Source organism: Alligator mississippiensis, chromosome 9 (genome assembly GCF_030867095.1).
Source record: "Alligator mississippiensis isolate rAllMis1 chromosome 9, rAllMis1, whole genome shotgun sequence".
In the NCBI taxonomy this organism is placed as follows: domain Eukaryota; kingdom Metazoa; phylum Chordata; order Crocodylia; family Alligatoridae; genus Alligator; species Alligator mississippiensis.
Genome location: NC_081832.1, coordinates 13,607,628 through 13,635,569, shown reverse-complemented (window position 1 = coordinate 13,635,569; position 27,942 = coordinate 13,607,628). Strand labels below are relative to the sequence as shown.

Here is a 27,942-nt window from a genome sequence, read left to right as displayed (position 1 = left end):
GCTTTGGGCCGGGTAGAAGCCTGCCCAGGCTTCTTCAGGAGACCCTGATGACAGAGACATGTAATCTGGGGTTACCCAAAAAGGATTTCTACCTGTAATCCCAGCCCAAACCCAGCTCCTTGTTCAGTGCTATATACATAGCACACAGGCCCACAGTGGGGGGGGGGGGGGGGGGGGCGGCATCAGTGGGCAGGCTGACAAGCAAAACCAAGCTTCAGGTCAGACAGCACCCTGCCCAGATTTATTCAGAAGTGTCCCTCCAGTGGTGGTGATGTGTCTTTTTGGGTGACACAAAAACAATTCTGCTCCATAATCCCAGCCTAATCTCAGCTCTTTATTCAAGGCCTATGTACTTAATACATGGTATTATTTAACATTTTTATTAGTAAATATGTATTTTTTCTTAAATTCTAACTCTTCAGTTCATCCAATTCATTGCTAACAACCTTTAATTCTGTAAAGATTGGCAAGGAACCAGGAACTGGGATAAGCAACTGGGAATAAGTAACCAATTTCAGCCTCATGTTTCCAGGGCTGTATCTATTGCTCTTATGATTAACCTCTCCCTCTGTTGTCCCAGCATTAGTGAAGGTCCTCTAATAATAACAATGATTGTGGATATAAATAAGGAACTGGTGTTTTTATTAGTCTTACCTAACACAGGGTACTTTGAGCAACAGTGCAGCTGTAGGGGCGTTAATCCATAACACGGATAGTGCTTTGAGCTGTGTTTCAGGCCATTCTCATCTTGAGCAGATGATATAATAAAAGTGTAATTTATTTAGTTCTCTATTTCTAGTATGGTGAGCCCCTCCCTATACATGACCAGGATCCTGTTGTGCTAGAGACTGTACACTGATGAAGGGAGCAGTCCCTGTAACTCTCTAGATGTCATCAGGGATCAGGGTATGAGAGGTAGACACAACAGATAGGTGCCTGTGAGGATACTGCAAAACAGAAGAGCTTAGTAGAGCAATGAAAAATTTTAATTAAAAAGAATGTGACTAATTTTCCTAATGTAGACAAGACATTGGAGGAGTCTTCAAGGCAAGGTCAGGACACAGGGGGAGTCAGTTTAAGGATGCTGGCACTATGGCTGCCAGGCCGTGCTTGTTCTGAGGATAAATAGGGCCCTTCAAGTCTCCAGGGTGATCAATCAAGAACTAAATTAATTTAAAGAAATTAAACCCTGAGGCCCAAATCCCACCCTGACTTACAGAAGAAGTCCTTAATGTTGCAACAGCAAGGTATTTATTAATTCACCATAGCCAAGATGAGAGGACTGTACAAACTTTCAGTTAGTCAGACATTTCCAAGATATCCCCCTGCGTAACTCCTAACAGAACAGAACAACCCTCAGCCAAACAGGTGCATCTTGTGCCACTGCCAGGTTACAAAACTGGGACAGCTTTCTTCCTTCTCATTTGATCTAGAACAGCCTGGAAATAATCAGAGATGATATGTTATTGCAAACTATACTTTAGACTCTGCATGTGTTTAATTAAGAGATAAATTGGCAGAAACAGTCAGCAAAAGCAGAAACAGGTAGTTGCCATGAGGGCTTTTGGACCCTGATGATATCACCAGAGCTGAGCTACTTATTAGAGTTGTTACTCTTGCTGCTTATGAGCTATTTGATCCAGGTACCTCCTCTCCCACCCTTCCAGTCATCCCGTTCAACCTGCTCTCGCAACTCCCCTTCTTCCCCCTTTTTGCTTATCCTTTGCTCTCTGTGCCCCCTTCCCTCCTTTGTCTACCTAGATAGCTAATTATCTCCCAGCAAAACTCCATCCAGAAAATTAGTACAGGAAGAAACCAACCCCCTACACCTCCCACAGAGGCCTCATGGCTCTAACATGATGCTTGTAACCACAACAAGGATCACCCTGTTCCTGCATCACATCCCTTCCCCAATCCATGTCAGATTAGATGGTGAGCATTTTGGGGCAGGACCTCTCTCTTAGGGCTTGTCTCAACTTAAACAGTTCTATCAACATCACTGTTTTTGTTGTGCAATTTTTTCCCCTATAGAACCATAGTGTAGATGCATTATAAAGATGCCCTTTACTGGGCATAGCTTGTGCTTTGCCTCCGCTACAGGTTTCTCCATATGTCAGGTAGGACTGTGGATCAGTGTGATCCCCTGACCAACACTGCTGTGCTAGCAGCAGCCCCTGATGCAGACGAATGCAAAACTCATACTTTTAGTGGTACAGCTTGTTTTGCTCCTGGGGGCTGATTCTACTATTCTAGTAGAAAGCACAGCATGGCTGGTGTTTTGTCAGTACACTGTACTGACTTTTCTTTACTGACAATATACTCCTAGGGTATGTCAACATCTTGTCCCTGGGATTCCCAAGGAGTTTTTTGAGCATGCTGCACCCAGCTGCTCCTGTTCACATGAGCCAAATCCAGGTACAGAGCAGTGAAGCCGATCTGGGGGCATCTCCCTGTGACTATTGTTGTGATCTCTGGAGCCCAATGAGCTTGAGAGTAGCTGCTTTGCCGCTGCATTTCCAAGCTTGACATACATGAGCAGGATGTGCCCAGGAGCATCCTTCACTGAAAGAACTGGGAGACGGTGTAGAATAGTCACATCCCTAGTCTAGACTGAGCTGGTAGGGAAGGAGGGACTTGCTGCTTTAATTATTGTTCTGTCATTAGAGTGCCAAAACTTCTAAGTGTATACAAGCCTTTACTCCATATTTATGCAGTATGCAGCATGAAAGTCCCCTGATCTCAGTGGAGGTCCTTAGGGGGTACAACAATACCAATAATAAACAAGTGTAATTATTATAATTAGTTAGTCTGGAGATATCTGTACTGAAGATAATCACCAGGAATCTCAGACTGATCCACAAGCTGACAGCAATGCTCCTCACCCTCTCTCTGAGATCCTGAAATAAAAGGCACAATATAACTGCAAAATGTTCATTGATTGTTGCTACGAGGCCTTCTGCCCTCACTCAATATATATGACTCAGAGCTGCTAGGACTTTTTGGAAGATACAGGCCTACCTGCAGTGCTGTTGTTCCTTCATTTCCTCTCCATTCCTCTGTTGTTAGCACTGCACACAAATGAAGGAGCAGTGCTGCAAGGCAGCTATGAGGGTACCTGTTAAATATCACCGGCAGCAGCAAGCTGGGAATACCCTGAGGAGCGGAAGGAGGGGGAGGCAGAATGCTGTGGAGAGGGGAAGAAGCACATTGGCAGGTACAAAGTGCCTTAAATCTGTTTTCTTTATATTGTCTCCTAAGGGATAAAAAGGGGAAGGCAGAAATTAGGGGGTTCTGGTGACAGGAAAATGAAAGAAAGGTGAAGAGCAAATGAAGGGGGGAGGGACCAGGAAGAGCTGTGGAGGGAGCAAGGAGGAGGGAGGCAGGGAGAAGAGGGGTTTTCACAAATGCAGCAGAGCAGACCAGAATGTTAATGGCCAGTGAGCCAGACATCCTCCTAGATGCCCTGCTTCTTCTCCCTATGCTCTGCTGCTTCCCTGTAATTCCCCCATCTTGATCTCTGCATCATCCTCTGCATTGGAAGGACATTTCCTGCCATCCAGCAGACCTGGGAGAATTGTCAGCTGCTAGCTGAAAAGATCTGATATCTCAGCCTGAGATAAAACAGGTGAACACTGGAACATATAAGGAGAGGCTGGGGCTGCTGGGTACAGAGAGGAGGGCCCTTTGTTTCACTACTTTTATGCTCATCCTGAGCTGCTGTTCTTGTCTCTTATTTCACACCTGACTATATTCCAGGTCAGTTCAGGAGTATTACATCTACTAGGTAGGGACAGCTTATGCTGGTAGGCTAAGCTCTCAGCATCTGCAGGGAGCCCACTGCTGTCTTTGTCTGGATCACTGCCTGCAGAAACAGACATGTCTGCCCTTGTCAAAATAAACAGCATCCTTCCTTAATAGCCTTGTTTGACTGTGTACCCCTCACCTGCAGCCAGGAAAGTATCAAGCAATCCAATGGTGGCAGCAGCCCTGACCAGAGAGCTATTATGTTTTAGTGTCTTGCTAAATACACGGGTTTAATGCAAACTATTCCACTTAGTGCTGGGTATGTTATAATTTGTTTTCATGGGAGGAGGGCTGGACCATCTAGATGTGTGCATGGGACTATATAGATATGTGTATAATAGCAATGCCTATGACTTACATGCACAAAGCATGTCATGTAGCACACATGCACAGACAGTTGTGCAGGATCTTTGAAAAAATTATCAATGCAGATACAAATCTAACTTTGCAGGTTTTAAAAAGACATGCTGAACTGGATAACAAGAAACTGGAAGCAGAACAGTGTTTATTAATGCAGAGTAATTCATCTGCAAGAGTATCAGAATGGAAAGACACTGTTCCCAGAAGACACTGGTTCAGACTAGTTCTCAACCTAGTCCACCCACTAAACTTTCTAATAAGACTATTAAGGCCCTGATCCTGCCAACTCTTGTACACACGCTTCACTTTAAGACTATGTTGTCCCAATGCAGTTAATGAGAGTAGTCAGATGTGCAAAAGCAAGCACAAGAGTCTTGAAAAGGTCAAGGTTGACATCAGTAGAAGCTCTCACTGACTGATCATTGACCCTTATTGCCCAGGCATGTCCAGAGCAGTGCCTGAGAACTAGCTTTTATGAGTTAATCCATTTCTCTCAGAAAAAAAACCCTGATCAAAAGTATTTTAGACAGTTATGAGCTTTTAGAGAATTTTGAGAGCACCAGGCAGAACAACAGTCCAAACTGTTAAGTGTGTGTCACTGCCTTTTTCAAATGATCCAGGAAAATTCTCTGCTCTTGTTGGAATCAACCCATCTCTGCTAACATATTCCTACCAAAGGCAACTTACCCTAGGGCTCATAAAAATGCTTCAGAGGAGCTAAATCTCTTCTTTATGGAACACACTAGATTATAAAACAGACGGGCAAGTACTTTCAAAAACTTCCCAGGGAAGAAAACTTCAGCTCCTCCTAGAGAGTGAAGAAAGGAAACCCAGTGGTTATAATGCCTCTGGATTTGCAAAAAACTTTTGACAAAATCCTTACAAGAAGCTACTAAAGTAGCAACCTAGTCATGGACTGGGAGCTAAAGCACTACCTGGTGTATTGGCTAAAAGTTAGACAACAGGATAAGGAATAAAAGGTCAATTTTTAACCCATCAAAATGTTAAGGGCCATTATGGGGTTCTGTACTAGGACCATTTTTATTTAATATATTAATGACCTGTGAAGGGAGCTGAACAATAAAGTGGTAAAATCTATAGGTAACAGAAAGTTACTTAGGTTAGTGCAGTACAGAAAAGACTGCGAGGAACTTCAGAGAGAGAGGTCTAACTGACATGAACAATGGCACAGGAGTAGATGAAACTCAGTGCTGATTCAGGCATCTGAACACATACGGGAAGAAATAATTTGGCCTATTCAGAGGCACTATTGGATAGGATTCTAAACTAGTATCAGAGAGAAAAGACTGGGCTGAAGTTTTGGCTCTACTGAAGTCACTGCAAAACTCCTGTGACTTCAAAAGCTTCAGGATTTCACACTAGGATGGAAATGTGATTAGCTTAATGAAAACCTCTGCTCACTGAGCATTGGCAGTCTAAACAAGCAAACAAAATGTGTCGATGTATAAAGGAGGGGATGGAAAATAATCATGCAAATCTTAAGATGTCAATTATATAAACCAGTACTACAACTTCATCTATTCACCCTATAGCAAAAATAAAAATGATCCAGAGATAGGCAATGCAAATTACTTGAAACTATAGGAGTGATATCTATATGAGAAGAGATGGAAAGGTTAGCATTGTTTAGTTTAGATAGGATTGAATTAAGAGGAGACACAATAGGAACATACAAAATAATGAATTGTACTGACATGGTAAATTAAGTAATCCTATTTTCCCTCTCTCATAATACAAAACCAAGAGGATGCTCTGTGAAAAACTAATTTCATGAGCAGTCCCTGAAAGGGATCCTAATGCTTTCCTTCAAAGTATTTGGTGTTGGTTAGTAACAGGGACTGGTGACTAGACTAAATAGACCACTAGTCTGATTTGATATAGAAACTGTTTTATTTCAGTAAGTCTTTCACCTTCACCCCACTCCACCTCCACAGCTGAATTCTGATTTAGTCTATTAATATATTCAACATACTTGGCAGGAGTAAAGTATAACCGTTTCCAGCAAGGGATTTAATAAATTTGTTTCTTCCTTCCTGGATTATGATTATTTTAAATATGTTTAATTACAAAGACAAATAACTAAGCTACTTCTCTCTCTCTCATCTCCTCTCTGAGGTCCTAGCCTTCTGATACATAGGGAAAATGTTTGTCAGTCTCTTAAAATATTTGCCGCCCATCACTTCCCATATCCAACCAGTCTTAAACTTAGTGTTATTACCTCTGGAATAACAGTTATAACCAAGCCATAGCATGTATTGCATTAAGGGGAGTTCATTTCATCTCCTTAATACTGTCCTAATATTCTTCAGGTAACTGATCTTTTGAGTTACTGCAGGAAAGATACAGTGTCAAGAGCAGGAAGAGGCCACAAAGGAGGGTGATCTCTATTGGCCCACAGTCAAGTCCCTTAAAATATTTTAAAATCAAATAAATAACTAGAAATGCATTAAATACAATTTAATATAAATATATTTTAAAATGTTAGGTCCTTCTCTTGGCCCCTAACTGCTGCTTTCACTCAGCTCAGTTTGGTTTGCTTATGCTGGACACGTCCACTTTTAAACCTAGGCCCTTTCACAGCATATTTTTTTCAAGTCCTTAGCCGAGTGTGACAGCACTTGAACAGAACAAAAACAACAGAGAAATGTCTGTACTAAAAAGCTTTCAATGATATTTTACAACCACAACATTTCTATTACAATTTTTAAAATCACCCCTGCTTCAGATCCTTGGCAGAGCCGTGGGCACTTCGCATCACTGCATTTGCACGAAGTGGCTCTTGGCCAGCAGAGAGATCCCCAGGGACATCGCCACAGCCTATGTGGATCCCCAAATAGTGCAGAGCCTGCACAGCAGGTTCTACGAGGAGAAGGAAGATGGTAGTGCCTATGAGCTCCAGTCACAGACCACACTCCACCTCCCAGTACTGTACAGACACAGAATGAACCAGCTGGGAGTATACCGAAAGAGCATCCTGGCAAGGCTTCTCTGTTCCTCTACACCAGCCATATCAGCCTTTTAGGCAGGTCCCCAAACTAGAGGTCACAACCTCAGGGTCTCACAGCAATTACAAATGGAGCTGCCTGACCCATGGACCCCTAATGCCTCTCAATCTGCAATCACTCTGTGTGCCTACTTGGCCGCTTCACAGTAAGTGTCCCTGTGTCTACAATTTCCCTGCAGTAACTGTGAAAGGTAATCCAGGACAACCAAGCCCTGTTTCATTTAGACAGCAGCTGCCTCATTTTAATTCTCACTGTGTGCATTTACATATGAAATTAAGGTGAAACAATAAACTCCAGAGTTGTCTGAGCCAGAGTAAACTACTCCTGGGTGCAGCATTTACACATGTGCCTGGGATAGCAGCAATTCGAGCCACGGCAGAGCAGAGCTGGGCTTCCAGAGGGGACAGGGGTCAGCACTGGGCTCTGGGTGGTGGCATCAGGTGGCAGAGGGCCTGGCTGGGGCACATAGGCAGCAGAAGGCTGGGGCTAATGGGGCTTAGTCTCCCAAATGCGGGGCAGTGGTGGCAACGGGTAGGGCCACAGGGCAGCCCGGGCATAGGCTCTGGGCAGATTAAGGCCCCCGTGGTGAGGGAGGAAGTGGGGGAGGGGGAGGGACTAGGGTGAATTGGGCCCTGGGGCTGGGGTGGGTTGTGGGTCGCTCAGAGCCTGGGCAGTTCATCCAGGGCCACAGAGGGGCTCCCGCTGCTGCATGCACCCTGGCAGAGGCCTAGAGGGCATGTGCCTCCTAGATGTGTGCGCAGGGCGGAGGTGGGCTGTCACTGCAGGCTGGGCTCTGTGCCCCACTGCCACTACCCCAGGAACGGTGCAATGCCATGTGCCTCCCATGCATTGGGCGCAGAACCCAGTCTGCAGCAGCAGCTCACCTCTGCCCCGCACACAGATCAAGGGGGCATATGCCCCCTGGGCCTGTGCCAGGGTGTGTGCATTGGCGGGAGTCCCCCCATGCCCTTGGATGAGCTGCCTGGGCTCTGAGCATCCCACAACCCTCCCCAGTCCCAGGACCCCATTCACCTCAGCCCCTGCCTCTGCCCCACTCCCTTCCTCACCATGGGGGCCTTGATCTGCACCCTCATGTCCCTTCCCCATGAGAGATTTACTTACTGGGGGGGATGTACACGTGCACGCATAAGCCTACCCGTGCTCAGTCCCCACAAATAATATTTTCTCTTTCCACCTCTGCTGGGGCATGAGTGAGCTGACCCTGCGGAGCCACGTGGCTAGACAGCAGGCAGGAGTCTGGCCCCCACCCGGTTGCTGTCTACACATGCGTTTCATCAGAGTAAATGACCCTGCCATAAAATAGTACTGTCCCTGACACTACTACCTTATGGCAGAGTTAATTAGTTTACTGCGCCCTAATACTGGTACACATGTTTATGGTGAAACTTTACTATGGAACTAATTAGTCTACTCAGTAAAACACACATATAGATGCATCCACTGTATGGTAACTGTGAAGCAGATATGGAGGAGCCAAAAATGCTGAAAGTCCCAGACATCTATTAACTGTGAACACAAAGTGCTACACTGTATTGGGGTGCATAATATGATTTTTCTGTAAGTAGAATTGCAAACTAGAAGAAGTTTAGGTACTCCTGCCTCTGGGGTTACTGTCAGCTGGAACAGGTTAGAGAAGCCTGTGTGTGTACAGCTGTCCCAGGTCAGGAAGAGCACAAAGATAACAGAAAGCCACCATTGTTCACCTTGTCTGGGGTTACACTGTGATCCTTGACCATAACCAAGAGTTCTGGGTCCTGACATTATGATCTAATGTAGTCAGCAGTTCCCTGGGTAAACTTTCTTCCTGCAACTCATTTCTTTATTTCTTCCTCTTTTATGATTAAACTGACACACAAAACTGAGCAAGAATTGACTAACTACTGACAAATATGATATAGGGATCATAAAGCCATATAAACAAACTTTACACTGGACTGATAAAAGGCTAATTAAGGGTAGTGCTGAACTTGGTACAGTTAGGTAGCTAACAAAGGCCTCAAGTCACTGGGAAAAACTAGCACATGTAAAAGCCAAGACGTCCCCAGGTCTTATAAAAGCAGCATGGCAGGGGGTAAGAATAAGAGCATGTCACAGAATAAGCACAAAGGGACAAGAAAGGCAGGTTCTGAAGGAAGTAGCGGTAACATAACTGAAGAGCAAATTCAGCAACTGAACAAAATTCATTCCAAATATGAACTACCTGGTGTGTAATTCACATCTGCAACCAACTGTAATGATGGCACAGGCTAAGCAGCTTCAGTAAGACAGGGAAATGTAACAGTGGGACAAGACATTCAATCCAATGTCAGGCACAGAAGAGGTACTTCCTAGAAATGCCCTCAATTAATGACACATCTAGTGGCTGCTTTAAACCATAATTTGTGAGCTAATGCAATCACCCATGGGCATAGAGGGTTTGACTCTGCACCCACTGAAGTCAACTGGAGCATGGGCATTTTCTTCAATGGAAAGAAGAGGGGCTCAATTCTGCTTCAAATGCATCTGTGTTTGTCCATAAACTCTGGGTGCAAATGGCAGAAGTCAAATGTCAAATGCAAGGATGGGCACAAAAAAAAACACCTGTGCTCAGTCTGCTAGTTAAGCACAGCTGATTATTTGCATCTCTGCTTCGCTATTGCCCTCAAGAGACTATGGTACAAAATTCTTAGTTCTTGAAATGTGGATCCTGGAAGCCTCATAGTGTTGTCAGCCTGCACACCCATCTTCCACCAAACAGAGATCCACACATAGAACACAAAAGATATTTAGCTATACTTAATTTGCTTTTTTCTTAAACAAACCCAGTGGACTTACCTACACCATAAACTACTGCATTCCACCAAATCTGTTAGACTGCTAAGATTGTTTTTGATAGGGGCAAAAAAACAGTGCCAGAAATCAGTAAATGTTATAAGTTAATTATTTTTTGTTCTCCTATGACTTGGAAACAAAAGACAGATTTTTCTCCCCATAAACCAAGATTTAAAATGCAGCCTAAGGCTTAAAAGTTCAGAAACAAACCCTGAATTATGAAGTGTCTATTAAAGAAATGGTAACAAATCTTAAAGCAGAGCAGTGCTTTCTTGCTTCTGTCTGAATTTAAATTAAATAGAAGAAAAAAAAAAAAAAGGGAGTCCAAATTCATCCTATCAGTTATCACCTTGGGTATGTAAGAGTATTCAAAAAATTAAATGAGTTTGCCATAAAAACTTTAGATGCTTCCAAATACATGGGTATCAGTTCCATTGCAACTTCATGACAGATTTTTAGCAGAAAACTGTTCCTGATTAATTGCAAGTTCTAGGCCCTGGCACAAGAATCCAGGAAATAAATAACTTGACTGTATCTGACAAACTGTTGAATACAGCATTAACCATATTAACACAGAAGGTTATGGGTTACATGAAACCAGGGCTCAAGAACAGCTGGCAAAAGTGCTTGGGAATATGCTCACTAAATCCAGATTTCACAGGAATCTAGCCAGAGCCTGCAATTCTGCCGGATTGTGTATTGCCCTTAATAAACATTTGAGGAGAATTATTTATTGTGCTGATACAAATAGCTGCATTGAGCAAGAGTATTATCTCCAAAATGCTCATCTTAAGTTATCTGGTTAGGAAGAAGAAACAGTATCATGCGGCTTAGCAGACCATCTGGATCAAACAATAAATTCCAAAGAGTCACTATGAATTGATAGCAAAAATCCAAGGAGCTCAAACACGGTCTTAAAATTCTTTAATAGCAAATAAATACACAAAAGTTCATGATTTGTCTGTAGACAATTAACAAAGAGAAAAAAAAAAAGATCTAAATCTACCAAATTAATTATGTCTCGTGAGCAGTTCATCCAAATCTGAGAGTCAGGATTTTCAGATTTGTACCCTATACAACTGTGCACGTATCATATGGATGAATGTTCACGTCTAAATGTGAGGCACTAGTGATGCAGGTAGTTGTTCATCTGGGTGCACAAATCTGACACACAAACACATTCCTATTTTGTGTGTGACATTGCTTGGCTCTGAATACATCTTGTAGAGGGACCACATTATTAGCTTTCTGTACATCCTTTTCAATTAAACATATATAATTTATTAATAGTACCTATAAAAAGGACATTCAAGGGCATATTGGGCAGTTATCTTTGAACATCTGGATGGACTACTCTTTAATACAAAGGACTTATTAAGTGTGTATCAGCAGGACCATGTATTTTTTTTTCCAGATGCCATGGTTCAGAAAAACAGAGATGGACTCAATCTGTGATCAGATCAGATGGGTTTTGGTTTGTGTCTGATGATGTGGTAGCCCTTTGAAATCAAAAGGGATACACCAATGGAAAACAAGCATAATGTAGCAGAGAATCAAGCTTAGGAAACCATTTACTTTACAGATTTGGGTGTGGTAGTTTCGATCTGGATTTGGCTTGCTTGCATTCTGTCTCTTCCAGTAAGTCTTCCATGTCTGGCAACCTCTTCCATCTCACTCTCTGGATGGTAGCTCAGTTCTAGTATGGCCAACAGTAGGAACATGACAGTGGGAACACGTGTGCTACAGTCAGAGGTGTGATTGCACCATGGGTATGTATACTCAAGCCAACTCTAATCTAGCTCACTGAGGTACCAATAGCAGAAAAGCTGTGAAAAGGCAACTTCAGAGCAGAATAGGTACTGCAGTACAGACACACAGTCCTAGGTGGCCTGGTACAGCTCATGATATTGGTATGTGAAGTAGTTTAGATATGTTTATATGTGTTGCAACCGCTCCTCTGAAAGCAGTGGAAATGTACCCAGTGATAACATGCATAGGGAGGACAATGGGGTCCTTTATATTCTCTCACTAAAATCACTACCACCTTACTCGAGAGCCTCTGCTCCCTCATTAAAAGTCTCAATTCAACAAAGGCCTTAAAACACATGCTTATGACACACTGGTTTCAATAAGCTGTAAGCACTTGTGTTACCCGAATCAGGACTTAAAGTGTTTAACCCTGAAGGGTAGACAACTGCCAATCTGTGAGTCATTTCAGGTTCTCTCCCATAGATGTTCAACTCCTCCCTGTTCCCAGCATTTACTATCATTTGAACTATAAGCATTTATTTTTCCAAAGAGATTATTTTATCTCCCTTCCATATTAATTTAATTCTAAGGGAATCTTAGTTATTTTCTCCTTTGCTCCCTATTGTTCAGACTAACTGTGGGATTCTTGTTGTTCTAAAAATACCTGATTCCACAGTGTCTGCAGGAGCACACATTACTGAGCGCAGCAAAGGTGAAATCAAGCCAGAAAGGTCTTTGCTGTGCTCTGAATGCAGCAGCAGCTGCTGCTTCTATTCCAGATGATTTATACCTCATCTGGAGAACAACAGTTCACAGCCCAGAGTAGTTCCCTCTAATGATTTATTTGGCCGTGCTCAGGTTTTGGCGATGTATTGTATAATTTTTTTTTGCAAGAAAGTGACACTACAAGGGAAGTTAATTGCTCCTAACACGGATGGTGATGGTTTTCGAAAAGCTATTTGCATTCATTTTCTAGAACATTAAATGCGTATGTCCCTCCAAGGCTCTGGGCTCAAGCAGACTGAGATTGTTCCACTGGATTAGTCAGCTTTACTGTATCCAACTGAAAAATTAACAACGAGGAATTCCCCATCTTGGAACACAGCTAAAACCCAAATCCGGTCAGTTTGGATGTAGGATTATATGCAACAAATACAACAGTAATACTCTGAATTCTCAGTGTGATACTGTAACAACTCCAATGCCTCCTAGGATTACACACTGTGCTCACTACCAGTGTTTCCCAGCCTGTGGGGTGAAACCTCTGGGGTTGCTGGTGGGGTACACAGGAATCACAATGGTAACTAGCATTCACCTATTTCAGCCATTTACATGCCCCTGTGCTTTAGCTACTGCCACTTCCCTCACTGCCCATTCTCTCGCTCATCCCTTTGTCAGGCACCACCACCACCACTTCCCTTACCAGAAATTGCTGCCAATTTCCCTACCAGCAATTTTCTCCACCAACAGCATTCAATAGCAACCAGCGACAAAGGAAATGGCCATGGCTGAATTAATGGAGATCAAGAGAATTAGTGGCAAAGGAAATGGCAGTACAGGGGACACAAGAGAGACTGACTTTCCTGCGGTGGAGTGTAAACCCACAGGTTTAGGAAATGCTGCTCTATAGTACAGCTGGTCAGAATTTTATGGTAACAGGAAAGGACTGTTCCAAAAGCTTAGGCCTCTACTACCTGGGTTAAAGAGAAACCTTGAGCAGTTTGTGGAGCGAGCCGACAGAGAGCAAATCAGTTCCATATCCATCTACATGCACACACTAGTTTATTAAAATATTTTAAATATACTGTTATACAGACGCTAGCTTCCTCAATGCTGTTCATTACAGAAATCTCTTAACTTTCTTGATGCTTATTGCTGAATGTACTCCTTATATTTGTCATGACCCAAAGGTCTGATTTTTTTTGTGTGTGCTTCAGCACTAAGAATTATCCCCGTGGGTATACAGCTTCGTTGCACGGAGGAGTTCTGCTGCGCAGAGAACCCGCGTGCAAAGGAGTGTTCCCGCCACTTTGCAGCTATGTTTGCAGGGTGCATTTCCCTTTGCAACACAGAAATGCACGGTGCAAAGAGTTCCCGCTCGTCATATGCAAATTTGTGCCCCGCAATTGGCTAGTGCTAAATTAGTCACACGTGGCGGCTAGCGATTGGCCTGCTAGCCGTATAAGAGGCTTGAGCAGTTTCCGCCCAAGCCGAAGAGGACTCCGCATCCATCTCGTGGGGACTCTGGGTGTGCGCGGCAGGGTAATACAAACCCTGCATGTCGCTCAGAGGAGTTTGGCGGCCTGATCCACCACCCACCTCGTCCCGTCTTCTAACGGAGCCTACTATAAGACGTATCGATGAGTTTAATGCGCGCTTGTCCTGGACATCCGGAGTTCTGTCTGCGTGGAGCCTAGCAAACTCCACGTGATTGTTCGTGTTTTGTCTGCGTGGAGCCTAGCAACCTCCACGTGTGTTCGTGTTTTCTGTTGTAACCGCAACTCAAGCAAGTTCTCAGCCTGCACCGCAATCATCTCGGTGTAAGTAAACAATCTTAAAATCAACCGTTACGTGTCTGTGCCTAATTCTAACTCAGCGACCTCCCTCTCCGACCCGGCCTGCCCGGGCTGCCAGCCACAGCCCGCGTGCAGAGCGACGAAAAGGGCCCGGGGTCTGACCCAGCCCGCACAATATTTATTATTAGTACAAGACCAGTGTTCTGTATCATCATCTTTGATCCAGACAAGCAAACTCCTTTTCCTTTAATGGAACTTTTAGGCCAGTGCGTCTCCTTGGGTACCCTGTGTGTTTATATAGTACCAGCTAATGCAGCGCAGTCTATTTATATTCACACACACACACACACCTGCCCTCCCCCATGCAAAAAATATCCTCAGCAAGCTGTACAAAAGCTTGAAACCTTATTCTTTGAAGCGTGAAGTACTGACAGAGACAAAAATCTTAAAAATATGAACTTCCTGCATGACCTAATCCAGGGTGATGGTGATCTTTCACTGATGTAATACTTTTCAGTGTCAGAGCACTTTAGAACTGATTTGCTACTGAAAAAGAATTACCTTTTCTACACCTCACAAGGCTGGACATTGAACACCTCCTGTGAAACATGGAGTACTCTCAACTTCCAAGAAGTCAAAAGTAGTGAGGATAATCAGTGTATCCATGCATTCATCTACCTTTTTACATTATTCTTGTCACCACTGTATTTGATAACCTCTTGGGACAACACCCAGCTGCTCAGAACAATGCACAAAAGACTGGAACAGAGAGGAAACATAGAGTATCATTTGCTAATAAAAAGTTCCTGGGCATTTTAGGGAAGCAGGTAATGAGGACCCAAGTTGAAATTTGGCCAAGACACCATAGCTTAATATCCTGAATGGTACCAACAAGTGCCATGTGATCTTGAATAACCACAAAGGATAACAAGAACTGCTGCCTAGAAGCCGAAGCCAGGCAAATTCAGTTGAGAAATCAGGCCTGATTTTCTTTAACAGCTGAACATTGGCACAAACTACTACAGGAATTGGCAATTTCTCCTGACCTCAATGTTGTCAGATTCCCGACATTCAGGAAGTTAGACCTTAGCCCAAATAAATTCTCTCTCACTCAAGCACAAGTTACTGGGCTCAGCACAGAAGAAATGATTTAGTGGCCACAACTGGCCTGAAATGCTCTGACTACCAGTGGTAACTTCCTAACATCCTGCTGCAAAAATACTTGTAAGCTTCAAAAATCCTTGCAAATGAGAGCACAGATTATGTAATATAAGGGAATATTATGAGTTCATCTGAAAAAACTGCACACTGCAAAGCAAGATGTAGCAACAGGGCACCGCTCCTAGTGCATTCCTGAGCTACATTCAACCACTGAAAGAACAAATTATTGTTACGTAAGAATGATTAACTCCATGCATTTTGCTGCTACAGGCTTTGGGCTGGTGATTCCGTGGGTGGTGCTATTCCCTGTGAATCATCATTACTGAACCAGTATGCAGCATCATGTTAGGGAGTGACCACTGATAGCATCATAACATCTAAGGCCAGTAAGGACCGTTAAATTATCTAGCCTGGCCTTCAGTATAATCACCCATTTCTTTGGTGCGGAGCCTCGTAACTTGTGCCTGAATGACAGAGAACTTATTTGGGCTAACGCCTAAATTCCTGAATGTCAGGAATCTGATAACATTGAGATCAAGAGAAACCGCCATTTCCTTTACTAGTTTGTGCCAATATTCAGCTGTTAAAAAAAAAAAAATCAGGCCCAATTTCTCAATTGAATTTGCCTGGCTTTGGCTTCTAGGCAGCAGTTCTTGTTATCCTTTGTGGTTATTCAAGATCACATGGCACTTGTTGGTACCATTCAGGATATTAAGTCATAGGGTCTTGGCCAAATTTCAACTTGGGTCCTCATTATCTGCCTCCCTAAAATGTCCAGGAACTTTTTATTAGCAAATGATACTCTGCCTTCCCTGTCTGTTCTCGTGTTTTGTGCTGTGCATTGTTCCGAGCAGCTGGGCGTTGTTCCAAGGGGTTCAAATACAATGGTGACAAGAACAATGTAAAAAGGTAGATGAATGCATGTATATGCTGTGTTAATCTCACTTCTTCTGATTTCTTTTGACTTCTACTACGTTCCAAGGCCTGAGGGTCAGACCAAAGACCTAAGTCTGACCTCATCCCAGTGTAAAGCAGAAGTAACTCCACTGATGTCAGTGGAACTACACCACTATGGAAAGTATCACAAGTGTCTACAAGAATCAGGCTTTGAGTTGTTAATGAGGCAGACTGTCCTTGACTTCAGTGGGAGTTAGTCACAGAAAGGATTGAGTGAAAACTGAGGCAGTCTCAGGATGTTATCAATTGGTAAAATGCTTCCTTCCCTGAGCTCCAGGGAAACAGCACTGATCTTAAGAGAATACAGTCCTTGTAAGCATAAGAAAACAGTGATGTTACCACGATTAGCTGTTGGCAGAGCTCAGTGGAGTTGAAATTTAACCCGGAAAGGCATAAATGAGGCTCAAGAAAGAGTTGAACCCATAACCTTTGGTTCACAAGGCAAATAAAGTAATTGGGCTAGAAAGAATCATTATTTAGGCAACAGAGATGAAAACAAATGAGGATAGTGGAGCTCAGTCTTCCCTCCAAAGAGAAAAAACCAATGGCATCCACCTTGTTTGGCCTAGGAAGCAAATAGCTCTCTACTGCACTGCTGCAATACATCTTCTTTTCACTGCAGAAAATTCTCTCCTCTGCACTAGTTCTCATCTTTGCAATGATTATCTATACAGACTCTGGTCCATTTTTCTTCATCCTATTTATTTGCTTCATTAGATCACCGCTCACTAGAATTAAACCTTTATCACTCTGGCTTTCTGTCAGTGACTCCTTAAATCTGCATTTCTTCCCAATCTGCCCCAGACAGCAAGAACCACTTCCCAGTGCTTTAGTTAGGGTGAGAAAGGCCATATGGTTTTAGGAAGTGATGTCTCTACTGGGCATAAAACAGGGCCTGTTAGTTATGTACTAGAAGTGGTTTGTGTAGTATATGTTAAAACACCACTCCCATTATCTACAGAAAAAATGCTGTCCTGATGATGAACTACAGAGATAACCTAAAAAGCAGGACATTCTTCTGGTGAAAACTTCAGAGACATGCCAGTTTTAAAAAAATTGCTTTGTGGAAAAAAGGAGCCATGCAGGAGAATATGTTAGAGTAGTTGAGGCAAGGGTTAGAACACCGGGTTTCTTACACCCTAGATCTGCTATTGAGGCAAGGAATGGGGCATGGACCCAGGAGCCACCTGGCTTCTATTCCCTGGCTGTCCATGTACTCACAGTATGATGCTGGTCAAATCATTCTGCCTCTGCTTCCCTTCCCACATTTTATATGGTCTATTTGTATTCTACACATTTCAGAGCAGATGTTCTCCCACTAGTGGCTAGCATAGGCAGGCCCCATCTTAGCTGGGGCCTTTCACTATGTCTGTAATACAGCTGATAACAGATCGTGAGTCACCAGGTGTCATTAGACGTCACTACCTCTGCTTCTAAAGGACTTTAACATCAAATACATTAAAATAAACAAAACAAAAAGAGAATTTCTTAGTTACATGTGGGGAAAGTAGGTTGACTGACTTTCCCTATGGCTTTGGGCTATGTGCTAGTGTTCTAGTGTCAATAAATATAAGTACCTTAGTTACTGGAAAAGAAAATAATAAAGCATGCATGATTTAAATACACTCAGTTGGAAAGGATTTAGCTAGTGTAACGATACCCACTATAGGAGCATACAGTAGAAAGCTCTGAAGATGAAGAAAGCAGAAAGCAGACAGTATTGGCTTTGACTGCTCTCTGGATTTCACTTCATTGCCTGTAGTCTGACTCTAGGGCATTGAACACAATAGCTAGACTCCAATCTACATCAAATACTGAATCCAGCTAGTTGTCCCACATGGTCAAAAATCCAGGAAAGTCTGCAAGGTTAAGGAAGATGGCATTTGTAAGTGCTCTCCATGTAAGCAGACAACGGGGTTAAAAGCAACCTGTTCAAATTTGCTGGTACCAAAATTTGGGGTGAGGTGGGCATGCTAGCAGGGAGGGAAAGACTGCAGAAAGACCTGGATAGGTTGCAGGGGTGGGCTAACAAAAACAGGATGCGTTTCAATACTGACAAGTGCAGGGTGCTGCACTTGGGCAGTAGTAACCAGCAGCACACTTATAAGATGAGAAACTCCCTTCATGACAGCACAGAGGCAGAAAGGGACCTTGGAGTCGTCACTGACTCCAAGATGAACATGGGCTGATAATGCGAGGTCATGGTCGGCAGAGCTAATCGGACCTTATCGTGCATCCACAGGTGCGTCTCAAGTAGGTCCAAGGAGGCGATCCTCCCCCTCTACGCGACACTGCTCAGGCCACAGCGGGAGTACTGTGTCCAGTTCTGAGCACCCCACTTCAAGAGGGATGTGGACAACATTGAGAGGGTCCAGAGGAGGGCCACCCGCATGATCCAGGGACAGCAGGGCAGACCCTACAATGAGGCGCTATGGGACCTGAACCTGTTCAGCCTTCACAAGAGAAGGCTGAGGGGGGACCTGGTGACCATCTATAAACTCACTAGGGGGGACCAGAAGGGCTTGGGGGAGACCTTGTTTCCCCTAGCACCCCCCCGGGATAACAAGGAATAACAGCCACAAGTTGTTGGAGAGTAGGTTTAGATTAGACATCTGTAGGAACGACTTCACAGTTAGGGTGGCTAGGATCTGGAACCAACTTCCAAGGGAAGTGGTACTGGCTCCTACCCTAGGGGTCTTTAAGAAGCGGCTTGATGCCTACCTGGCTGGGGTCACTTGAGCCCAGTTTTCTTCCTGCCCAGGCAGGGGTTGGACTTAAAGATCTACAAGGTCCCTTCTGACCCTACTTCTATGATAAGACAATGTGCAGAGATCTCACTACTGGGGGAATATTCAGGCAATAAAATGTCAGCAGATGTCCCAAGTCCCAGAGAGAAATCAGATGCCTCAATATAAGGCATAATCCAGGAGGTAGATTACAGGACTGGAGATTTGGATATGTAGGCTTTAAAACTACCCTCAGACTTGCTGTAGTGCACTGGACAAAAGTCCCCAATCCCTTGGTGCCTCAGGTTATCTGTAAAATGGGAACTGTATTTTCCTACCTCCCAGCAGGGTGTTAGGCTTAATTCATGAAAGTTGCCAGACTGGAAGACTTCCAGGAAGAAGGCTGTACATAGAAAGTTAGGGATGAAAGAGACCTCAGGAAGTCATCTAGTCCAACCCCGGCTCAAAACAAGACCATACACAAGTAGATCACCCAGCCAAAGATTTGTCTAACTGGGTTTTGAAAACCTCTAAGGATAGAGCTTCCACCACCTCTTTGAGTAACCTGTTTCAGTGCTTTACTATCCTCCTAGTGAGAAAATTCTTTCTAATATCTAATCTAAACTTCCCTTGCTGCAAGTTGAGACTGTTGCTCCTTGTTCTGGCATCTGCCACCACCGAGAACAGTCCAGCTGTGTATTCTTTGCAACCGTCCTTCAGGTAATTGAAGGCTACTAATAAGTCCCCTCTCAGTCTCCTCTTCTCTAGACTAAATAAGCCCAGTTCCCTCAGTCTTTCCTCATAAGTCATGTTCCCCAGCCCCCTCACAATTTTTGTTACCTTCTGCTGGACTCTCTCTGATTTGTCCACATCCTTTCTGTAGTGGGGAGTGGGCAAAACTGAACACAGTACCCTGGATGTGGCCTCACCAGTGCTGAATAGAGGGGAATAATCACTTCCCTTCACCTACTGACAACACACCTACAAGGTGTTACTATTAAGGAGCACAGTGAGAATGCTGCAACGTACAGTGCTGTGCAATAAATAAAATATATTCAAACTAAGGCCTCAGCCTGGACAACTTAGTGTGAAGGCAAACATGAGGACAGTACAATTTTGCTAGTTGCTTTTTACCATATTGTTGGCTCCCCCTCCTGATCCCCCCATTTGTCCATTCAATTCACTCACTGTATTCCATCCATGTAGACTCTGGGTGCCAAACTTATCTGGCCCCGTGGGGCTAGGGCCAGCGTGCAGGGTTGGTCCAGTGACCCACAGACCAGATCATACAGCTCCACAGGCTGGATCTAGCCCGTGGGTCATATGTTTAACACCCCAGATGTAGACTGTAAGCTCTATAGGGTAGGGACTCTGTTGTTCCATGTCTGCCCAGTGTTTAGCAACTGTGGCCTCCTAGGAACTAAAGCAAAACAAGTAAATGGATTGTTACGATTATGAAACATCATTAGTATGCAGTGGAAACAAGCCCATGAAACTCTTTCTGGAGTCAATAAGATCTTTCAACCAAGAACGGGAAAAAGCTGGTGATGACGGATTATAAAGTATTCCAACAGTCACCACCCAACAGATCATTCCCATCATTGTTTCTCATTTAATTAAAGAGCCTTAACCCTGACTAGGGGACAAGCCCACTTTCCAGGGCTCCTTGTGCTTGTCCATTCTGCTGAGTCCTACAGGAGGGGTGTAAAATGACAGCATCTCCCTATGCAGCCTCACCCCCGTTTCCTCTGAATTCCTATTGTGCTGAGAACGTCCTTATCATTCCATGTTATTTTATGACTGGTAACAACTGGATGGACTCTGGTCCTGGATCATGCCACATGCTGCACCTCCACAGCTGTGGGCAGTTTATTTACATCCCCAACTGTCTCCACCTAGATAAACTCAGGATCTGTCACTTTAAAATAAGCAACATATAAAATGAAAAGCAAATAAGCCATCAGACTCCAGGGTATGCAACAATTTCTAAGCAGCTAATACTAAAGAGGCCTGAAGAGTTACTCTCTGCTGATATAGCTCATGCCTGGAACCCACCAATATATTTTTAAAGACTAAAACACATTAAGCAGATATAAAAACAATCCTATAGAATGACGGGTTTAAAACAATTTTCAGCATTTCATCAGTCAGCCTAAGTGAATCCTTCCCATCTGCCCAAAAGCAATAAAGCAAGTAAATTACATGGCTGTCTCTTTGCCTACCTTCTTAGCAACATGCTTAACTTTCCTCTGTGTAATAAATACATGTCCCACAAAGGTCGTTCATCACTACTCCCAGGACAAGGAGTCCTTGCTTTCTCATTCTCGCACTAAAGCACAGAAAAATAAATAAAGGAGTAGGAGGAGATGATCTTCTAGAAAAGAAGTTATTTTCAGGGCTCTGTAACTCCCAGGCATCCCCAGTCTCTGGTAATAGCCTGATAGCATTTAAAGGAGTGGCTGTGAGACTGATCCTGAAGGGGGCTGAGCACTTCTGATGGGCAAGTCTACAGAAGGACTGGTGCTAGAGCATTGCTGGTATAACCTCCTTATGCATATACTGGATGTCAGTTGTAAAGGATCCTTTGCTGATACGCATGCAAGGGATGTGGGCACATTAAGTCTATTTGGTTTGTAATGTTGCCTAGTAGTTTTGGAGCCTGGGTTGATTGCTGCCTGTAAAGTGGGCTTGCTACCCATTGTGCAGGTACTCAGCAGTTGTTCTCAAGATCAGACACTGGCTTGGGAGATGCTGAACAACATCTTCACTCAAGGAAAATTGCTTGTCATTTGTATCTTTTTTCCCCTCACTGTGAACCCAAAATACCCTAGTGAGGGACAGCACTCAAGTGTATTAAATATCTAGAATCAAATGCAAGTTAGATACATGGTGGTAAGTGTAAGTTGCATATAATCTCTGACGGCCACACACTTTAATGCATTTATCCATATAATACCCTGTGAGATAGCATGGTGTTATCACCTCCACTACACAGAGGAGGAACTGAGGCAAAAAGTAACTAAGCAACTTACTTAAGGTCACAGACAACATTGGTGCCAGAGCAGTAATTTGAACCCAAATTGTCTCAAATCAATGACTCTCCTAACTACTAGACCAGACTTCCTTGTTTGGTAAGCACCCTGTTCTCTGTGGTTGATTGATTCCAACCTTCAAGAGAAAGGTTATATATGGTCAGTTACTCATGCCTGTCCACTCTTAACATCCCTCCAAATAAGTATGTATTTAGGCTCCCCAGTATCATCCAAGAATGAAGACTAAGTACAATGTTACCTACAGACGCATCATTTTCAGATGAGCTTTTAACAATTATGACATTCCTGGGTTCTATTAAAAGAAACATTCAACACAGACATTTAACAACAGATGCTCATTAGATGTGCATCAGAAAACCACAAATGAAAAGTCTGCAGAAAGTGTTTTGCCACACTGATAGTTTTGTGCCGTGACATTGCTCTCAGTGCACGAAGAGACCGTCAGCACAATGTGCCAACCTGGTGTTTGGTTCAGTAACTCTCCCAGTCACTGACAGTAAATTTGGTCTTCACTTTCCTTCAGTGATTTCACCAGGTCACAATATCAAGCAAGGCTGTATTTTCTTCACAGGAGTCAGACAGGGAACATGAAGATTGCTCTACCGCCACAGAGGAATGTTTTGTGGTTCATACTCTCATGGTTTCAGTCTGAGCTGCCTGAGTTTTACTGCTACAATCACTCTGAGTAATCTGCTAGCAGACTAAAAATCTGAAATCTGAACTTTGATTTCATTGAAGCTGTGACTGTGTGCAAGAGCTGAAGATTTGCCCCAAAAGTAATCTCTAGCTATGGCTCCCCAGTTCCCAAACACAATCACCCAAAGGCTTGCTCCTTCTACACTTCCAAGAGCCTTTTCCCTTAGTCCCATGCTGTGCTGCCTGTTTACACCTCCATCTAGGGTTCCTGTTGCTACCTCTTCACCCTTGTAGGCTATACAATTATCCTGTCATCCTGCTTGTGTCCCTTTTCAGCTGCTTTCACATCTCACCTGTTCTGAGGAGGGAGGGTTGTCTTTGTGCCTTGTTCACATATGCCTCCACTGTCCAATCTCTTGGCTTGCTTGCTCTGAAGTCTTCACTGCCCTTCTTAAATTATGACCCACTACACTTCAGTGTGGTCTCCTGCCTCCAGTCAGTGCTCTCCCATTCTGCCCCAGCTCAGCCCAGCAGCTGGAATCAGAAGATCAGTTTCTGTTAAAAACTCTCATGTTATCAATGGTGCCTTTTATACAAATTAAAGCCCTCCATATTAAAAGGCTCATCTCTTTCACAAGGCCAACAGAGCAAAACAAATGTGAAGTCTCCTGACCCTGCCAGTGGGAGATGTGATAACTCTAAACAAAGAAACATTCTCAAAAAAGAAACTACAGCTAAAGCTTCAGACTAGCCAGGCTAGGGCTTTGAGGCTGGCCTCTGTGCCAGGCACAGCACAGTTCTATAATGGCAAAGGCAGCTTAAGATATAGTAGTAAGGCACAAAAGATAATACACCAAGGTGCTCTGTGTTGTGTCAGCTGCCCAGGACCCCAAGGACCATGCCAGCATCTATCTAGGTATACCCACTGCTCCAAGAACTCGGACAAGGGACAAAAAAGCACTTGGGGCAAGAAGCTTTGCACTAGGGAACTGGTGTAAATTATATTAGTGCAAAGCAGCACATCCCCCCCCCCCAATATTTAAATTAATTTTTTATTAATATCTCAGTGAAACTCCCATATGCAAACAAACAGGAAGAGCAGTTTCACTTTGTAGAAGCTGAAGGAGGAAGCATGGAAAATTCACCTACAGTAGACAGCTAACTTTACCCATGACACAGCAGCCAGCCCGCCTCCACCAGAACGGTGTAATATTTTGCAATTTTCCATGCAAGTTCTTCAAGCTCTGTGTAAATGTTACAACTTGTCAAAGTATTTCAAATTTGAATGCAAACAATGTTTTAAAAAAAACATGTCCTGGTTTTTGACAAGCTCTATTAAATAATGGTGAATTAAGCCCTGCAGTCGGTGTGGATGAGGTACTGTTTGTAATTCCTGTTCTAAAGTGTATGAAAGGTGAAGCACAAAAAGAATATGAGTCTGCTTCTGTGAAGTGCTGGGCACTTGTAGCTCCCACCAATTTTTCTTGGAGTCCTCAGTGTGCCGCACCCCACAGTTCCCAACCCTGTAAGGAGGCAGCTTCAGTCTCCACTGAAATCTCTGGGAGTTGAAATTGCTCAACACACATTCATTTCTGACTCAGAGTCTTGTGCTTTAAAAAAGTCCAAAAGTGCATTAGAGAAAGAGAAATCAAGCAGATGGAAATTAGCATGTTCTAGACAAAAGGAAATTAGCTAAAGGAAAAACAAGTGCCCTGTAGTAAGAGTAGTAAAAATATCTAAGTAGGTCACTACACAGCCACACCACAGCTGAGTGCACAGGGAGTCTTGAGGGCATATAACTGAGAAGCATGAGGAAGTCTCACATGCTACAAATATGACGCTTCTATAATATGAGAACAGGCAGCTCCTTCCAAAGTTTAACATTGTTTTAAATGCACACAAACCTTCATTAAATCTTGGTGCATATTAGGGTATCACTCAAGATTACATACATAGAAAAAAAGAGTATGTAAAAACAAAACTAGCACTTTATTGCCATTTATATAACCAATATAACATTAAAGACATGATTTTAATTACTAGGCTGCATTTAAACCTTCTAAATGGCCCCCCAAATTTACAAGCCCAGTGTCTTTCTTTGCTAATTCAGCTTTTTTCTTGAAGAGCTTCTTCCAGAAAGTGTCAAGTCTCCAGATTCCTCTAAGGGCTGAAAAGGGTGTGTAACGGATGATTCTTACTTATAGGGCCTGTTATTGGAGTACCCCACTTTCTCATCATTTAAACATATTCATTCAGTGCCGTAGCAACAAAGTTTGGTGCCTGGGGCAGAGCTTGCAGCAGCAGCCCACCCTTGCCCCATGCAGAGATTCAGGAGGCATATGCTAGCCCAGGTGTGCGCACAGTGGCAGGAACCACCCTTCCCTGTCCCTGCGCTCCCCCAAACGAGCCACTCGCGGCTCCATCGTGTGCCCTGTCCCTGCTGGGCAGCGCCTATTGGCACTGCTGCGCCCAGGGAGGTCGCCCCCTTTGCTACGGCGCTGTATTCATTGTTGCAGGCCCCCGACGAGGCAAGGCAGGGCAGGGCTACGTTCTCCCTTTTGCTGATGGTGAACTGTGCCGCAGGGAGGCTGTGATCACATCCTAAAGCTGGGACCTGAAACTGAGTTTTCCAAGTGCCGTGCTAGGCGCCGAGACATCAGGAGTGTAAACCCCCGTACCATGGCTGCAACCAGAGCTTGGGGACAGCACGTCCAACGTGATGCCACGTTACCTTTACGCACCACATAGCGACACCAGGGGACGAGGCACGGCGAGCAGCGGCTGCGGTGCCAGCTCTCCCCATTGAATTGTGACCCTCGGGACAGGGAGTGCTAGCTCGCGGCCTCCGCTCCCGCAGTCATGCGGCTTCGTGGCAACTTTGGCTCCAGGGACTGGCAGGGAGCCGGGAGCCCCCAGCCCGTAGCGAGGGAAAGCCAATACCAAGAGCCCCCAATCCCGCCCTCACTCCGCATCCCAGAAGTGCTGCAGTCAGCTGCTGATGACATCACAGCATAGCACAGTGACGTAATGGCGGATATATGACGCCCGCCCCCCCACGCACGACTCGCCACCCTTCCCCACCCCCGCGTCCGGAGTGGGGTGGGGCCGCTTCCCCGGCCCGTCACGTGACACCGCCCACGGCTTACGTCACAGCCTCAGTCAGGCGAGTCAAAGCCGCGCTCGCATATCGGCGCAGCGCGCATGCGCCCTCGAATCTCCCCACCATAGAGTTCTGTCGCGGCTATAGAGCGCCGCGAGGGCACCCGGAAGTGGGACGTGCGCTCCGCCGGCCGGGAAGATGGCGGAAGTGGAGTGAGTGGGGGCGCGGGGTCGCCGAGGGCAGCGGGGGCGGAGCGGGGCTGGGCCGGGCAGGCGGTTCTACCCTGGGCAGAGCCAGCTCCACGCTGCCAAGCGGGAGCCCCTGGTTCTGCAGCCCCTGCCGAGCCCCCAGGTGGCATGCAGGGTCCCCCCCGGGCGTGGCTGTGGCGAGCATCGGTCCTGTGGCGTGCGGTCCCACAACGCCCAGCGTCGTCCCGCTCCCTCTAACTGCGCCCGTGTTGTGTTGGCAGGGTCCCCAACGCCACTCGAGAGGCACTCAATGCCACCCTGCGCGCCACGCTGGCGGTTACCACCAAGCTGGTGGCGCCCACGCCCGCCAAGCCGATCCTTCCCGTGCAGACTGGAGTCGAAGCGCAGCAGGAGGAGCAGTCCAGCGGCATGACTATATTCTTTAGTCTGCTTGTATTAGGTGAATGCTTATGCATCAAAGGGATGCGTGTGGTAGCCGCGTGGGTCTGAGACCAAAAGAAATGTGAAAATCTAGAGCTCTTGGTTCAGAGATGATGCCTTTCGTTAGACCAACTAGGAAACGGCAGAAAAAGAGGATTTTTTGGTGGTTTCCGAGTTAGTCAAATAAAAGGTATCGTTTCCGAACCAAGAGCTCTAGATTTGTGCACGCCTGTCAAAGGTCGTCTTACTCGCAGTGTAGCGTGTTCTGCGTCAGCAGCATTGCCCTCAGTCTTGAGCTCAGGGCATAGTTAATTGTTCTGTGTTTCTTCTCTTAGCTCCCTAATTATGGAGTAGTTCTCATGTCTGCCAGGTATTTAGGAAAGTGGGGGATGCAGGATTATGTGCGTGAATGAAGTATGCGAACAAGCAAAGTGCCATCCATTCTAACTAAATAACTAAAGATCATCCCGGACGTCATGCCTTGCGCACCAAGCATAAGGCACAGTGGGTTTTTGACCTTGCTTTCTCTAACGTGAGCACATAGTAGATTTTTTTTTTGTATCCACGTGCTATAACACTCCACCATATGCCCTCTTTTTCCTAGAGAAAGGATGCTAGAACACATGATGGATGTTAATCGCATTACTTGCAGCACTGTCAGAAAGTCCAGAGGCCCAATGGTGTTCAGCTTGGTAAAAGACCCTATATACTTAGAATTGTTGAGTTTGAATTCAGTTAATTTATGTTCAGCTCTAGTAAGTCACGGGCAGTTTGTTCCTACGCATGCAGATTCAGTTGGAATAGAATGGGTATCTGTACATGATAGTTGCACAACCAACTTTTCAGAAAATCTGGGCCATCAGAAGCTGCCAATCTTCCCATCAAAACTTGGGGATATGGAGTATATTTAGGCTTGACAAAATTCAATTTTTATTTTTCAATAATTTCAACAGCTAGAAGTCGGTGTTAGTTTGTAAGCATTTATTTCAGTTTTTATCTATTTAAATTTTCAGGATTACACAAAATTATGAGTATGGAGCGCAGACAGTTTAATCATAATAGTATACTGTTAAAAGCTTTATAAAATGGCATTTTGGAATATAAAAAGTGAATATCCATAAATCAGTAAATCATACCTGCTTTAAATCATTCTGTTTATTCTTCAGGAAACAGTTGCGTAGGCAGGGACCAGAAGAGAGTGCAGTCTTGCTCCCAGAGCTCTGAGAACACGGGGTGAGGTAGTGGCTGCCCTCAGGCAGGACCTTGCTGCCACCAGACTGGAACTTCACATACTCTTCCCCCTTCTCCTCTCTGGGGTTTGGGTAGGGCTTTGTTTAGGTAGCCTGTTATCTCACTATAGTAGCATCTGTGAAGGAGCACATAATTGCTTAAT

The 27,942-nt window shown here is 44.5% G+C and overlaps 1 protein-coding gene and 1 long non-coding RNA gene across 4 annotated transcripts in view; one reads left to right on the top strand and one right to left on the bottom strand.

Annotated features, from left to right (window-relative positions):
* Positions 1–1,228: 1,228 nt before the first annotated feature.
* On the bottom strand, positions 1,229–27,942 carry LOC106740282 (uncharacterized). 3 transcript variants are annotated; one of them, XR_009464318.1, is made up of 3 exons: positions 27,686–27,942; positions 23,174–23,354; positions 1,229–1,439 (listed from the first exon to the last, which is right to left on the bottom strand). It is a non-coding gene; the product is annotated as an uncharacterized LOC106740282 (long non-coding RNA). The 3 variants fall into 3 exon arrangements; XR_002089449.2 differs by lacking the exon at positions 27,686–27,942 and adding an exon at positions 25,967–26,036; XR_002089448.2 differs by lacking the exon at positions 27,686–27,942 and adding an exon at positions 25,552–25,856.
* Positions 26,045–27,942, top strand: part of SLC9A8 (solute carrier family 9 member A8) — a 67,988-nt gene continuing 66,090 nt past the window's right edge. Inside the window, exons 1-2 of the mRNA XM_006267418.4 lie at positions 26,045–26,132; positions 26,390–26,568. Of these exons, the coding sequence (XP_006267480.1) occupies positions 26,119–26,132; positions 26,390–26,568 (193 nt within the window). The 5' untranslated portion in view covers positions 26,045–26,118. The remainder of the gene's footprint in view (positions 26,133–26,389; positions 26,569–27,942) is intronic.